This window comes from Pagrus major, chromosome 20, assembly GCF_040436345.1.
Source record: "Pagrus major chromosome 20, Pma_NU_1.0".
Classification (NCBI taxonomy): Eukaryota; Metazoa; Chordata; class Actinopteri; order Spariformes; family Sparidae; genus Pagrus; species Pagrus major.
Window position 1 is genome coordinate 514035 of NC_133234.1, and position 16485 is coordinate 530519.

General features: G+C 40.2%; 1 protein-coding gene across 4 annotated transcripts in view; it reads left to right on the forward strand.

Moving 5' to 3' along the window:
• Positions 1 to 16485, forward strand: part of LOC141016101 (RNA binding protein fox-1 homolog 3-like) — a 245436-nt gene that overhangs the window by 200893 nt on the left and 28058 nt on the right. For all 4 annotated transcript variants that reach the window (XM_073490360.1, XM_073490361.1, XM_073490358.1 and 1 more), the window contains one exon: positions 5262 to 5315. In XM_073490360.1, coding sequence (XP_073346461.1) covers positions 5262 to 5315 — 54 coding nt within the window. The remainder of the gene's footprint in view (positions 1 to 5261; positions 5316 to 16485) is intronic.

Here is a 16485-nt window from a genome sequence, read left to right on the forward strand (position 1 = left end):
TTCTTACTATTGTGTATATCTTTATTTTAACCTGCTTATACCTCGGAGTGAGTAATGCTATGCGGGGTCGAGGTGAAGTCTGAACAAGTGAGTCTTGAGTCTTTTGCGAAAGATGGCAAGTGACTCTGCTGTCCTGACATTGGTCGGGAGTACGTTCCACCACTGAGGTGCCAGAACAGAGAAGAGTCGGGATTTCGCTAGGCGGTCTTTGTTTGCTCTTAGCGATGGCAGTACCAGCCGGCCAGCTGATGTAGTAGAGCGAAGTGCTCGCACAGGGGTGTGTGGTGTGATAAGTGTTTGGAGGTAGATGGGTGCAGTTCGGTTGACGGCCTTGAAGGCCAGCACCATGGTCTTGAATCTGACGCGGGCCACAACAGGAAGCCAGTGGAGGTCACGGAGGAGGGGGGTCACATGGGAGAGTTTGGGTAGATTGAAAATGAGGTGCGCTGCAGCGTTCTGGATATGTTGCAACAGTTTAGTCGCAGAGGCTGGGAGTCCAGCCAAGAGCGAGTTGCAGTAGTCGAGGCGGGAGATGACCAGCAATTGAACTAGGAGTTGCGTCGCTTCCTTTATGAGGAAAGACCGGATCCTGCAGATGTTGTAGAGGGCAAATCTGCAGAATTGGGCCATCGTGGTGATGTTGGGGGTGCAGGATAGTCTGTCATCGAGGATTACACCCAGGTTCCTCACAGTCGATGAAGGCGATACCGTGATGTCCTCGACAGTGACTGCCAGGTCCATGTGAGGGCAGTCTTTCCCTGGGATGAAGAGGAGTTCAGTTTTACTAAGGTTGAGCTTGAGATGATGGGCAGTTGTCCAAGCAAAGATGTCTGCCAGACATTTTGAGATGCGCACGGCAATGTGGGTATTGGAGGATGGGGGAAAGGAGAGGAACAGCTGGGTGTCGTCAGCATAACAGTGTTAAGAGAATCCATGTGATGTGATTGCAGAGCCTAGTGATCTAGTGTATAGTGAAAACAGAAGCGGTCCTAGTACTGAGCCTTGAGGGACACCAGTTTCCAAAGAGCATGGTTTGGACAAGGAGCCATTCCATATGACCTGAAAGGTGCGTTCTGTCAGGTATGATGCGAGCCAGGTTAAAGCAGAGTCAGCGATGCCAAGTTCGGCCAGAGTGGAGAGGAGGATTTGGTGGTTGACTGTGTCAAACGCAGAGGATAAGTCGAGGAGGATGAGGACTGACGAGTGGGCCGAGGCTCTGGCGGCCTGGAGTGACTGAGTCACTGTGAGAAGGGCCGTCTCAGTGGAGTGAGCAGTCCTGAAGTCTGACTGATTAGGGTCAACGAGGTCGTTTTGCGAAAGGTAGGAAGACAGTTCGTTGTAGACGGCACGTTCCAGGGTTTTAGAGAGAAATGAGAGAAGAAATACAGGTCTGTAGTTTCGGATGTCAGCCGAGTCTAGAGTGGGTTTCTTTAGGAGTGGCTTTACTGTAGCTGTCTTGAAAGTAGCTGGAATATGGCCAGAAGTGAGGGAGGAGTTGATCAGGGTGGTGAGGTAAGGCAAGATGTCATGTGAGATGTTTTGGAGAAGAGAGGAGGGAATCGGGTCGAGGGAACAGGTGGTGGCAAGGTTAGACGTAACTAGTGTGTGAACATCTTTAGAGGAGAGAGGGCTGAAGCAGGTAAGGCTGTTGTTATGTTTACTACTGATAAACTCAAAAGTTGGATTAATTTAACAGTGTGCAGCAACTGTCAGTCGACAGTGAGCAGTGTGCAGTATGGTTCAATTAAGTACATAATTTCAGTAGACACTGACAGTTAACAGTGTGCAGTACTACAAGCAGTCACAGAATAGAGCTTATGATAGCAACACGTTCAAAAGCAGACAGGTCCTAAGTCCTTAGCAATAAAACGGGCTATAGATGTTGTGATTAGACCTCGCCAAGTTGCGGCAGGAAAAAGTGTTTAATCTCCGTGTGTTTGTCTTGTGTGTTCTTGCTAGTGCTAGCTTTACTAGCATCCTCGTCGTCTGCACAGGTTTCATCACGCCGTCTCACCAGGCGAACACTAATTTGTTGTGCTGCCACTGTACTTAAATGCTGTTCTACAGAGCTTACAAATGACCTGCTTTTTGTCCAACTCTCAGTCCTTCTTATAAAATCCAAATCTCTTCCAGACTTTAGATTTTAGATTTGATGGTGCATTGTAAATCTTGTTGGCATTGTCGGACATGTTGCTTTTGTTTCCTTGTCAGCGCTACGCTAACATTTCTGTGCCTCATCTCACGAGAGTCTCACGCTGACCTTTGAACTTTTACAAGTGTCTGAAGACGCTGTGAGGAAGTAGCAGCATTGCAGCTTCTCTCAACCGATTCATAACTTCAAAATCGGGCCATCAACCATTTGACAATAGATTTAGATCAATCCAGAGGTCCACATATCTATGTAGTCATATCTTTAACTTTAAAACTGATTTCCGATTCATATCGGTTAACTTTTACACCCTATTCTTTTTATATATTCTAATTGGGGCTTTCCTTTCTTTTTGCTACCGTCTGGTTTGCTTGCCCATCATTCCATTTCACTGCCAGTATCAGATCTGGCTGCGTTACAGAGCAACAGATCTTATGGTTATAATTATGAGAAGACATGTAAATCATCATGATCCAGTTTTACACATCGAGCTTGTATTGTAAATGGGAAGGAAACTAATATGTAGCTACAAAAGGAAATGAGGCAGCAAATTCTGCCTACACACAAAAAGAGTTGTTCACATTTGATTATTGAAACCAATATTTGTTGAAGAGGCAGGCAAATTGGTTTGAAATATCTTTCAAATAGCAAAGTTATTCTTCTCTTATTCAACAGGGAGTGGTGTTAAAAGGGTAAAAGGAAAAGGGTGGCCGAGAAAGAGGCAGATTGGAGATTGACAGGGGATTTAAAGTAAGAGGAGGATAATTTGGTGGATAGGTGAGAGAGTGAATGGGTAAATAAATAGAGCCAATAAAAAGAGTCAGGAGTCATTCGTAAAGAGGGAAGGAAGAACCCTTAGGGTGTGTATGTCTCCTCCATCTCTCTCACAGACACTCATTGGGATGGAGGGAATGAAAGAGTGGTGGAGGGAGAAAGGGAGAGAGCGATGGAGATTCTGAAAAGTAAAAGAAGGAAGAAGGGGAGGGAATGGATGATCAAGGAAAGGAATTTAATGGCCAGGACTGGTCAGCACCTCTGTTCCACACAAACACACACACACACACACACACACACACACACACACACACACACACACACACACACACACACACCACCTTTCTGTTTGAGGGTGCAGAGAAATAGAGAATGAGCCCTGAAGGGTTTTCTATTTGTCACTGTCAGCAGGCTGTAAGCACAAACATGGACAAAGCTACACACACACTTACACACACTTCATCTCTCTTTCTCTCCTCCTCTGCTCTCTCTTTCCCAGTTCCATTCAATCTGCTTTGTTGGCTTCAGCAGTGGTTGAGCAAATTGTTGCCAAACACTAAAAATAGATTGAATAATATAGAAAAAGAAGAACTACATTAGTGCTCAACGATTAACATTTCTTATGACTGCACATTTGTATGAATGAGGATAATAACAACAAAAGGAGAGTAGGAAATATAGCCACAAGCAGCACTTTGTGGGTTCAAGCCCTTTTTGCACTCAACGATATTGAAAATTAATGATTTGTCCAATCATCATAAATCTTTGTATATATATCCAGGCCATGTTTGTAAATAGGCCTACGTATTTATAACACATAATCAGCGACAAAGAAAGACAGAGAAAGACTCCATGTTGGAAATGTCCGGTCGTAACTTAAACACCGACATCAACGAATGATGTATGAGAGTCTTGAATGGTTGGCCCACTAAGGGGAGATTTCAACCACTATCCCTTGTAACTCTGCTCTTAGGGGCAAGGGGTTCACTCGAAAATGAAGGGTTGGAGTAAAACTTGGAAATAGTATTAGCCTGACAGTCAAGGTTTTCATTAAAATACTGCTTTTAATAGTGGCTGGTATTTTAAGCAACTGCCAATGCTGATCCGTCTCAGTTGTCATTAGGTGACAGAGCCACCAGTTGTGCCCAGTTTTTAATCTTCAATGTTGGCATGCACAGGAAATGTCACATGCATATTTTGTATTAAATGCATCACAGGCTAACCAGTGGCTCAGGCACCAACTGCTGACCAACTTGCTGGCTCTTGAATTGTCTCTTTTTCTCAGATGGGGCCATGCACATGTGCTGGCCGGGTTTGCCTTGGTTTGACTCGGCACATCAGCCCATCGAGCAGCGGATTTGCTTCGCATTACAACAGGGCTACCTGCTTGAAGGTCTTTAACTAGTTACTTGCTTGTTTTGATTAGTGGTCAAAGGAGTATCCCTAAGTAGTCTGCCTTCCTGTACAATTATGTAAGTGTAGCCACTAACAAGTCTCCACTAATTTGGTTAAAAAAAAAATGTTTTTTTTCCCTATAAATTCTTCACAAAAAAGTCCCCCAATTTGTAGTTATTTTAATTAAAGCTTTTAGTATGAAGCAGCAAAATAAGGCAGTAACTTAACAACACTCCTGAAACAGCTGAAACACTCCTGAGACAGCTGAAACATGGTGAAAGTACAGACAAGGACACAGAAGAGAAACTAAACTTCAAACCACTGAGATTTATCTAGAAGCTTTTAGAAGTGTTCTAAAAATGTGTTTCTCTTTGGTCTCCGGCACTGACATAAGTCTCCTAACAAATAGGTTTGTTTGAGGGGAGAAGGGGGCTCGTCATGGGTTAGCCGTGGTCGCGAGATGTTATCACAGCCCGCTTTGAGGCGAGGCAGGCACGCTTAGGCGTCACTCTAGAGATGGTCCATCTCGGTTGCTGCTTAGCTCAACTCTGCGCCATAAAACAGGTAATGGAAACACATATCATAGCAGCACGGACGACTCGGCTTGGCCAAAACTGTCAATGGAAAAGCCCCAAGAGATAGTTGCATATAAAAATTATTTGTGTATATAGTGTGCTGTAGGATATATTCTATCGAAGCATGCAAGATACAACTTATAGCCAGCAAGGGTCTTGTAAAATCTTACAAAGAGACATCTTGTATTGAAGACATGTGGGATACAGTATAACATCATGTTTGATGGACATATTTGTCCAAAAGGGAAAAGATAATAGTATAGTGATTCTTTGGAGAAGGTTTTTTTTACAAGACATATGGACAGGTAAGTTCATGCAGCAATGCCATTATTCACCCTGTTGTATGTGTGTTTGCGTCTCCTGTGCAGGCTGGAAGCTGAATCCAGTAGTTGGAGCAGTATATGGACCTGAATTTTATGCAGGTAAAGAGGAACATGTACTGTACAGCAAAATCCTCATTTATTCTACCCAGTCTGTACATATATCCACCCTTCTATTTTCATCTTTGTTTTCCCTCGTCTTCCTTCCATGTGTTTTGGAGTGATGTGTTAGTGTTCACCTTGTGCATTGGATCCATCCAGAAACAGATCACAGATTTACATGATTCTGTATGTGCATTCCTGGCAGCTTGGTGTCATTTAGTAGAAGTGCTCCGACTGTCCGCTGCCCTTAACTGCCCTCCTTTTTGCCTATTAGTCTGAAATCTGTTCGTTCCCAGACAGCTTTACAGCACTCTTCTAAATAACTACCCTGACTGGTAGGCCATCCATCTCTTTTATTTCTCTTTCCCTCTATTCTTGCTTTTCTGCCTCTGTCCCTCCATCCTGCCATCCATCCGTTCACCCTCCACCGAACCAAACAACAACTTCAGATGGTCTCCAAACCCTTAATCACAGTTCCATGCTACACTGCTTGTGTATATATCTTGTATGTGGTTGCTTGTGTGTCTGCATGTGTTTTGTGGTGTATGTTTACGTTGTGAGATATACAGACATGAGGAATTTATATCACTATCACGTATATTTAAAGGCTGCTTACATAAAAGAAAAACTTCTCTATCCGACATACTCACATGCCTGTCAGTCTAACACTAGTCTACCTTTTTATTACATTCATTCTCCATCCTCCTAAACCTGAAGTCCCTTTACATATACAGCCACTACTACTTAAATACCCGTAGTAAAAAATCAAGCCATTTACCTAATTAGGGATCTCTGGCTGATGAGCCTGTTCAACCCCTCCTGACCTGCATCTTCAAACCCAGAGAGCAGCAGGACATTTACTAGGCAGGGCTGTTTCTTTCTTTCTTTTTTTCTTGTGGTGGCTGTGGCTTAGGCAGTAGAGCAGTTGCCCGTCTAATCTGAGTGTTAGTGGTTCCATACCTGACCCCTGCAGTCTACATGTTGAAGTGTCCTTGGGCAAGTTACTGAACTCCAGTTTTGCTCCCGGTGGTTCTTCCATCCATGTGTGAGTGTGTATGAACGGTTAACGCTCCTGATGAGCAGGTGGCACCTTGCATAGTAGCCTCTGCCACCAGTGTATGAATGTGTGGGTGAATGCTGATTTGTGTTTTAAAGCACTTTGAGTGGTCGCTAAGACTTGTACAGTGCAGTAAAGTCCATTTACCATTTCTTTCCTTCCCCCGCTCCCTGCTGTACGCACACATGCTGATTATCTCTTTCAGTCAAGGTTTTGTTACAATGCAGGACCGATGCAAGATTAAAAGCAACATATTTATATTGACTATTGACTATAGCCTATAGCAGAGGTCACTAATAGGCGGAACACAGTCCCAGTTCAGACCCTGTCCCATCCGGACACAGACCTATAATTAATAAAATATTGAGAATTATTACATTTTGAGGGCCACAGCTTTTCCAGCCTTTGCAGCACTGGCTTAGTGGCCACTTGAAACCAACAGAATTGCACGCGTTGGAAATCATCTCACATGACACTACTCAGCCATTCAAATCGTATTCAGACAAGCGGATTGAACTAAGTGAATGAAAAAATTACAGACGGACAGAGAAACATTTTGGAGGCATATGCGAGTCAGAGATATTTCACATGGCGTGCACTAAAAAGACAAAAGTTGACAAAAACAGCTTTAAATCAAGAACATGTTCCAGCGGGCAGTTCAAAACCAGTCACATGTTCCGAGACCATGGAAATTATTAAAAGCAGCAATGTTAAGGGCCACTATGAGATAGAGCACAAATCTTTAAAGCAAAAATACCCACTCAAATCTGAATTCTCCACTATCAACACTATTAAAACAAAGTATAATGCTAGCTGCACATGTGTATGAGGCTGGCCCCGACACCATTCCAGCCCAGATAAAATCCTGGCAGGTAAAGCTAGAGTTCTATTTTCTCACAGGACAACAGAAAGTGGGGGAGTGGGATATAAGAGGGAAAGAAAGACTGTTCAGTTGTGTTTTGTATAAAGTTGGTTGAGACTGTTAAGATGTGCTATGGAGTTTTAAAAAATGGAGAAAAGGGAAAATGAAGGTGTTTTGGATTTATTATTTTTTTAAATTTATTTTAAGACCTAAAAAGTTTTTCAAAAGCACACTGGTGTGCTGTCTTTTATTTTGAAATGCAGCCCTTATTTTACTTGATATGAGAACAAAACATTTATTTATTATTTAAGTACTTACTTAAATCCCTTCAGTTTTTGCTAAAAGTGCACTAGATTGATCAATCTAACTTTACAATGTGCAAAATTTCCTTTCAGGGGAGCATGCCCCCTGACCCCCCGAGAGGGTCAGAGGTCCACCCACAAGATTCTCATAAAATCCTGTGGGAAACACTGTAGCTCTTTTTATTGCATTATTATGTCAGATACCTAATAATCTTCAAATAATTGAATGAAAATATTTTCCATATAGTTCTTTTGTTCTTTCTTTTTTTTGTACAATTTCAACGTTTCTACATTTAGTGTTGGTCAGCACTAAGGTATTGCACTGGTAAGATTATGATAAAGTGGCACAGCAAAAAATAAGAAAATAAAAATAAGAGTTAATAAAAATAATAATAAAAAATAAAGATAAAAAATAATAAAAATAATAATAAATAATAATAAATAATAATAAATAATAATAATAAAAATAAGAGTTCTTTGAGCTAAAGCAAAATGTGTTTTCTAATTACGGGTGCAGAATGTATGGCACAAAGAGGGAGATAAACAGTGGCAGCTGGTCAATAGAGGGCGCTGCCCCCCCCGTCTTCACATGTAGAAGACTCGCATAGGCCTTCACTGAATAAGACTAGAGACTAGTTTATGATACATATTTTATAAATGGGCAGTGTGAATACAATATAGTTAGTGAGTAAAATGTCTAATATGTAATGATAATAATATAGTAAGGAATTTTATTATTATTTTTGATAACATTGGAACCACTACTTCTGTGTTAACGATCTTTGCATTTGATTCTTAACTGCAAAGCACTGTTTCAATATGAGCTCTATAGATTAATCATTGATCATCCTTGTGGCGTTTATTAGTGACGATTGAGAATATTACTGCGATGATGGTTTACAGGTACGTGTGCAGGCGCTATAGTCAATAGTCACAGTCGTGATTACAGTTGTACATAATGATTGCTGTTCTGATGCTGATGAACTGGTTTAACTGCATTGTACCCCGTGTGTCTGTTCTTCCTGGTTCTATGAGCAGTGGAATAGGAACTAGTATTGATATACAAGGTCGTTTCCACATCCATTTTTATGGATAATTGTAGGAGTGGAAAGACACCTGTGTCCACAATGATTGAGATTTATAAAACAGATTCAGGCATTCACACAGCTTTATAAATCTAACTTAATGAACGCATATGCACATTTCTGTCTTTGTACATACACACATTTTTAGTGGTAAATCAACACAGAGGTTTATATGTCTTGTTCCTTCATAACCATTCAAATATTAGAAAACACACTCACAGATACTCGGTTTGGCTTACCAATTTATAGGAGACTAATGTGTGGTGCCATGAGTGCTCTTACACCCACCTCGAACAACACCTTATGCCTTCCTTTCTCCCAGTAGGAGGGAGGGATGGAAAACAGGTAACACAACAGGGAAAATCAGCCATGCCTGTATTTTATCTACCCTTTGCATTTTTACATTGATACCCTCTTCTCATTAGATAAATCTTTAATATGCCTCAGTATTCATTCAACCATACATAAACAGTACATTTTACAGTATATCAACACTCCCCACTTGCATTTCGCTCCTCCGACTTTCCTCGAGGCATTTCTAATTCTCACTTCCTTCTCTTGTCTCTCTGCACTCTTCTCACCTCCACTGTATAAAAAATGAAAAAATCCCGACTATAGTCAAAGAGCATAGGATTGGGATTTCTTCTGGAATAATTATGAGTGCAATTAAAGTTTTGTGTGGATGTATAGCAGGATGTAAAGTGAGTCTTAAGGGAAATTAATCACCCTTAATCAGACGGCTTTCCCAGCACCCATCAGCTGAATCGACCTCCATAAATCCTGGACAGCTGACAGTGCACTCCATCTCCATTGCCGGGCTTGGCTAGGGGTTTATTGTGCGCAAATCCCATTCAGAAGAATGACAGATGACCTCCACATGCATACACACCCATGCTCACACACATGCAAGAGTGTAAGCCTAGATGTGAACACCTCTGTTACACAAAAACAACCAGATACTCATAGTTACACACAGCTACACTCTTATAGACACACACATGCTATGAATTATCAAATTAAAGCGGAAGCTCAAGTTATGGCCCAATCTTAATTAGCCAGGGGTGTAGTCTGTCTGAACAACAAAAGGCCTGTCCCAATAAAAGTTCAAGACAAAAATGTAGGTGGTCAGCCCCAACAAAGTTGATGTTCCCTGCACATCTTCAGGGCCTGCCTTTGAGAAATGCAACATAGAAATGGCCTCAGCCCCAAATAATTGTAAAATAAAGAGGACACACTCAATTAAGGTATCACTGTGACAGCAGTACAGAAGATCAACGGAAACACTATGACTAGTTGTGGTATGTGTCTGTATTCAAATGCATTCAAATACAACCAAAGGCCAACTAAGATTCATACTGGTTAGTTTTTTTCCCTTTATCCCTTCATTGCAAAACGCTGACAGAACAGAGACATGTAGGAGAAATGACTACAGTAAATATACTGCAGTGAAAAGTGGGTAGCACTTTACATTACAGCATGGTAATAACATGGTAATAGTGTGGTAATAATGAAGTAATAGTTAGGTAACACCATGTAATTACCAAAGTAATAACCAGATAATAGCTTGGTATTAACAATGGGTATATCTGGATAATATTGGACTGAAATTTTTGTAACAGGGGCAAAAAACAAGGGTAATAATGGGGAAACACATTTAAAGATGAGGTAATATAGGTCGATGTTTTCACATTAATATAGGCTATATATATATATATACTGTTTATATACTGTATATATATGTATATGTATATGTATATATACTGTATATATACCATGTTCTAATGCTGAAATTCATCCTCCCTTATGATCCAAACATTCCCTTTTGTTTCAATGTAATACTGCACAAATTACATGTTTAATACTGTGACTTGTAACCTGGAAACACTGTTGGTAGCTGCTGTATAATAACCATAAATATATATAAAAGTTCAACTAAATATAAATAAATATAAATTGTATAACTCTAACACTAGTTGTAAAGGAGGTTGGTAACCCTAACCCTAACCCTTTAACACCTGGTGAATAGTAAGACACCAATATCTAGAATCCAGGTTCTAGTTGGAGGATGCTAAGCAAAACACAACAACAACTTTATATGATATTGGGGTTATTTATTCACAAAAAAAAAATGGAGAAACACTTATCTAAGAACTGTGCTGGATCACCCTTCTGTTATGCTTAGGCGAAATAATAAAACAAAGCACAGAAAAATGTATCCAAGTAAAACTAAATGTACCTCTTTCTTCCGGAGTAAATTCAACACTCAGTAAAAAAAATAAAATAAACTTAATTGACCAACCTTAAATTACTGTACTCGGGTACTTTAAGTCCTGACTTAAGTGTATTCTTAGACTTCCTAATAATTTCCTCTTTAGCTGTAGAGTAGGATCCTTCTTATACAAAAAGTTTTTCAGTCACTTTTAGTCACAGAGTGTTTTAAGTTAGTTAGGGGCCCCTTTTGTTTCTTCGTCAAATCTTATCTGGAATCAAGTGGAAGCTGGCACATAGAAATCCATGGAGTGGCTCCCTGACTCCACTACCTGCAGCAGCAATGGTGGCTGGACTGCCTGGCACTCACTGGAAACACCTCGAGTTGCAGTCGTCCTCTCTCAGAATTGACCATGCAAAAAAAAAAAAAAAAAAAGCCTGCATAGTGTACAATTTAACCTCAGTTAAAGTCCATTCCCTTCCATGCAGCATTAGTAGGATCTTAGCAGTTAGTTCTGACTTGTATTGACTTATTGCTTGCTCAAATGCTCAAAAAAAAAATAAAACATAAAACATGCCAAGTTTACTTCTTCTTGAAAAACATTAACACCGAACTAGATATACACTCCACACTGCTGGCAATAGCTTGTGCACACGGTTCACTGTGCTGATTTGTACTTTCACCTTCGTTCTTCCTCTCCTACTTTTCCTCCTCCCTGTCTCTGACTTTAGACTGCCATTTGTAGACAATGTGCACCACCTTTTGAATGTTTTATGGAATAACACAGAAAGTACCACCAGTGTTTCCAGGTAACCACTATGCCTCTTGGTGTTTGGTTTAATCTATTATTACCATGAAATTAAATAGAAATAGGTAATTTAGCATTTTACAGTCCTGATTCATGGTTATTACACAGAAGCTACTACCAGTGTTTCCAGGTAACAAGTCACAGTATTAAACATATAACTTGTGCAGTATTACTTTGAAACAAAAGGGAACGTTTTTGACTTTTGGATGAATTTTGGACAAATTTTGACTTCCAGGAATTTTCATTTGATTTTGAAGGTGTTACGCTGATAGTAGCCTATAATATTGTGAAAACCTCAACCTATATTACCTTATTATTATCAGGTTATTACCCATTAATGCCACCATATTGTCATTTTTAATCCAAATATTGCACTGATATAACCACCAGGTTACCATATTGCTACCATAATATTACTATACTATTACTAAATAGTTTTACCTTGTTGCCATCTTTAAATCTGTTTCCCCATTATTACCCTTTGTTTTTGGCCCGTTATTACCCTGTTACATAAATTTCAGTCCAATATTACCCAGATATACCCATTGTTAATACCAAGCTATTATGTGGTTATTACTTTGGTAATTACATGGTGTTACCTAACTATTACCTCATTATTAGCACACTATTACCATGTTATTACTGTGCTGTAATGTTAAGTGCTACCGAAAAGTGAATGTAGGTCATTTAACTTTTAATTTTTCCTTTCAGAAACCTCCATTACATGAAGGAGGCCATTTGATAGTCAAGTTATTTGTTGTGGTTGTGGTATTGGTTTGAAAGAAAATAAGGCTGGTCCAGCCTTCCGTCCCCATGCCGCCCATTACAGAGAAAACCATCAGAGTACCCCAAATTGAACTATGGAATTGCACAGAAACTACCACCAGTGTTTCCAGGTGTCTCCATACTATCACTGCTAAGCAGTTACTAGCACTCCTAATTTGTGGTGGCCGAGGAGTGATAAAGGGAGAATATTTAAATGAATAACTAAATAGTTAAATTCGTAGATAAATGAGCAAACAACTAACATGACCAGGGTAGAAAGAAAAAAAAGTGAGTGACTGTGAGAATGGCATCCATGGAATCCATGACACTGTATGTACTGTATGTATGAATGTATGTATGTACATCATGGCAGTCTTGAGTTCCAATGATTTCTACAACTCTCATTTTTCTGTGATGGAATGAGTGGAACACAAACTACTTTGTCACAAAAAACATTCATGAAGTTCAGTTCAATGATAAATTTATTATGGGTTTTCTAAAAATATGACCAAATCTGCTGCGTCAAAAATATACATACAGTAATTCGAAGATTTGGTTAGATGTCCCTTGGCAATTTTCACCTCAATTAGGTGCTTTTGATAGCCATCCACAAGATTCTGGTCATCCTCTGGCTGAATTTTTAACCACTCCTTAACTCTTTTTAACCAAACCGGTGAAGTTTAACTACATTTGTTGGCTTCCTGGCAACAAATGACTTGTTTCCTCAGCACAGTCCACATGTTCTCGATGGGGTTCAAGTCAGGACTTGGGAAGTCCATTCCAAAACCTCTATTCTAGCCTGATTGATCCATTCCTTTACCACTTTTGATGTGTGTTTGGGATCATTGTCCTCTTGGAACACCCAACTGCACCCAAGAGCCAATCTTCTGCTGATGATTTGAGTTTTTCCTGAAGAATTTGGAGATAATCTTCCTTCTTCATTATTCCATTTACTTTCTTTAGAGCAGCAGATCCACTGGCAGCAAAACATCCCCACAATACTACCAGCACCATGCTTGACAGTAGGTATGGTGTTCTTGGGGTTAAAGGCCTCACCTTCTTGCCTTTAAACATATTACTGCTCATTGTGGCCAAATAACTAAATTTTTGTTTCATCTGACCACAGAGGTTTTTTCTTTGTCTACATGATCAGCAGAAAACTTTAGTTGAGCTTTAAGGTGCTGTGTCTGGAACAAGGTTTTTTTTTCTTGCACAGCAGCCTCTCAGCCTATGGCAGTGCAAAACACACTTGACTGTGTGACTGCAGCTTCTAATTCAGTGCAGACTTGCCCTTTTAGTGGTTTATGGTTCATTTTTGACCATTGTGACCAATTTTCTCTCAGCAGCAGGTGATAGTTTACATTTTCTTCCTGATCGTGGCAGTGACACAGCTGTGCCTAGGGAGTGCAGAAATTCCGATATTGATATATTGGCCGATATACACACGTTTTTGCAACGATACCTCAAATGTGGTTATCAAACACAAAGATATGTAACAAAGGGAAGATACTAGACAGTTTAGCAATAATGTTATTGTCTAAACTGACATTAGTGCACGGATTAGTATGCTTCACTGTAAATTTAAGAATTATCAATCACCCCAAGCATATTTTTCTGTATCATGTTCTGTAAAACCAAAAAGTTTCATATCAGCCAATATCGGAAAACATATACACCAGTACCAGTACCAATAAATCCAGGATAGGCCAATATCTGCTGATAATATTGACCAACCAATGTATCAGTCAGGCTCTAATACACTGCTCCAAAAAATTAAGGGAACACTTAATCGTCACAGTATAACACCAAGTCAGTTAAACTTCAGGGATATCAATCTGTACATTTAGGAAGCACAAATGATTGTGAATCAATTCCACCTGCTTTGGTGCAAATGAAAGTGACAACAGGTGCAATGGAGAGGCAAAAGTGAGACAACCCCCAAAAAGGGAATGGTTTTGTATGTGGTGGCCACAGACAATTGCTCTCTCCTTATTCTTCCTGACTGATTATTCTCTAGTTTTACGTTCTGCTAGTGTCCTTGTCCCTACTGGTAGCTTGAGGCGGTACCTGCAGACCAATCAGGTTGCACAGGTGGTCCAGCTCCTCCAGGATGCCACATCTATACATGCTGCCTGTAACATCATCCAGCATGACTGGTTTGGTGGTGCGTCAGTGATCTTCTGGGGAGACCGTGTATCCTTGGAGGGTCGGACAGACCTCCATGTCATAGCACAACGGTAACCTGACTGCTGTTAGGTACCGGGATGAAATCCTCAGAGTGACTGTCAGACCTTAGGCTGGTACAGTGGGCCCTGGGTTCCTCCTGGTGCAGGACAATGCCTGGTCTCATGTGTCCAGAGTGTGTAGGCAATTCCTGGATGACAAATGCATTGCTGCCATTGACTGGCCCTCCCCTAACCTAAATCCAATTGAGCATCTATGGGACGTTATGTATCGGCGCATCTGAGGGCGCCAAGATTTGCCACAGCCTGTTTTTTACTTTGATTTTCAGTGTGATTTTGAATCCAGCCCTCAAAGGGGTGGTGATTTTGGTATCCACATACCATTGGTTTTGTTCTCAACAAATAATACAATCTACAACAGTAAAGATTTTCAACTTGAATAATTTGTTCATCAAGATCTGATGTGTGATTAAAGTGTTTTTGTGCAGCGCATATGTGGGAATAAAAGAGGTGAATGAAAATGAATTAAATTTGTCTTCTGTGGGTGTTTTCATGCAAATGTGGACCTTTCAGATCAATTTTAGGATTGCCTATGGTTTGCAGGTCCCACATTTTATTGTGTCATGCAGTGTGGGACTCACACTGGTTTTGATCTTGGACCTGCCTTGGTCTTGGTCCTGACTTGGTCTCAACTCCTCAGAGTCTTGGTCTAGTTTCGGTCTCGATACACTTGGTCTTGGCCATGACTTGGTCTCGGTTTAGGTGGTCTTGACTACAACAGAGCTGCACCCCCATTTCAAATGAATGAAAAAATCATGCCTGTTGTATCGGCAAGAAACTTAAATTAATATACTACTATGTGTGTATTGACAAATACAAATAGAAATGTGTAATTGCTGCCTGGATTAGGTTGCCAGTGATTTCTGACTGTTTTTTCTCATTGCTAACACAGATTGGTCACATTAGAAGTACTCTTCACAGTCAGTGAAAGAGTATTGTTTGTGGACCAAACTGTAAATGATTTTCTATTGCTTTCACACAAAATGCATTCAATGACCACATTCATCAAATTCTTTCAGTCAAGTCAAATCAAGTTATTTTTACAGCACATTCAAAAAGAACATAGGAATTTAGGTAACACAGAAATAGATAAAATCATAACACAAACAGCATGACATAAAATAACTAAATAAAATACCAAGACAATAAAAACAAAAGAGTGGTGAGGCATTTTCATGATGATAATTTGTATGCTAAGGAAAACAGATGGGGTAGGTTTTGAATGTTTCAATGGAGGGGGGTGATTTAATTGTTTGTGACAAACTATCCCACAGTTTAGGGCCAACAGCTGAAAATGCTCTATAACCTTTGGTTTTTAGCTGGGTGCATGGAGTGGAGAGCAGCAGTTGGTCAGCAGATCTGAGGGGTCGGAAGGTGGAATTGAGGATCAGCAGCTCTGAAATGTAACCTGGTGCCAGTCATTGCAGTGCTTTAAAAACAAATAAAGGGATATTAAAATCAATCCTGTACTTCACTGGTAGCCAGTGAAAAGAAGCCAGTACCAGTGAGGAGTATTGCAGCTGCATTTTGAACCAGCTGCAGGTGTGATAGGGCTGACTGACTGAGTCATATATAGAAAGATTGCAGTAATCAAGGCGAGAGGAAATGAAAGCATCAGCTGAAGTTTCAATATCTTTAACGGACGGGAATGACATGAGACCTGAGATGGAAAAAGCTTACAACTGATTTGATAATCAAATTTTAAACCAGAATCAAAGAAAAAAACCAAGATTTTTAGCGCGGGACTTTAAATTTGATGACAAGAACTTGACGGCATTGATGGATAAAATATGTAGAATTGTCTGCACAGCTGAAAATTAGGACCTCACTTTTGCTCTG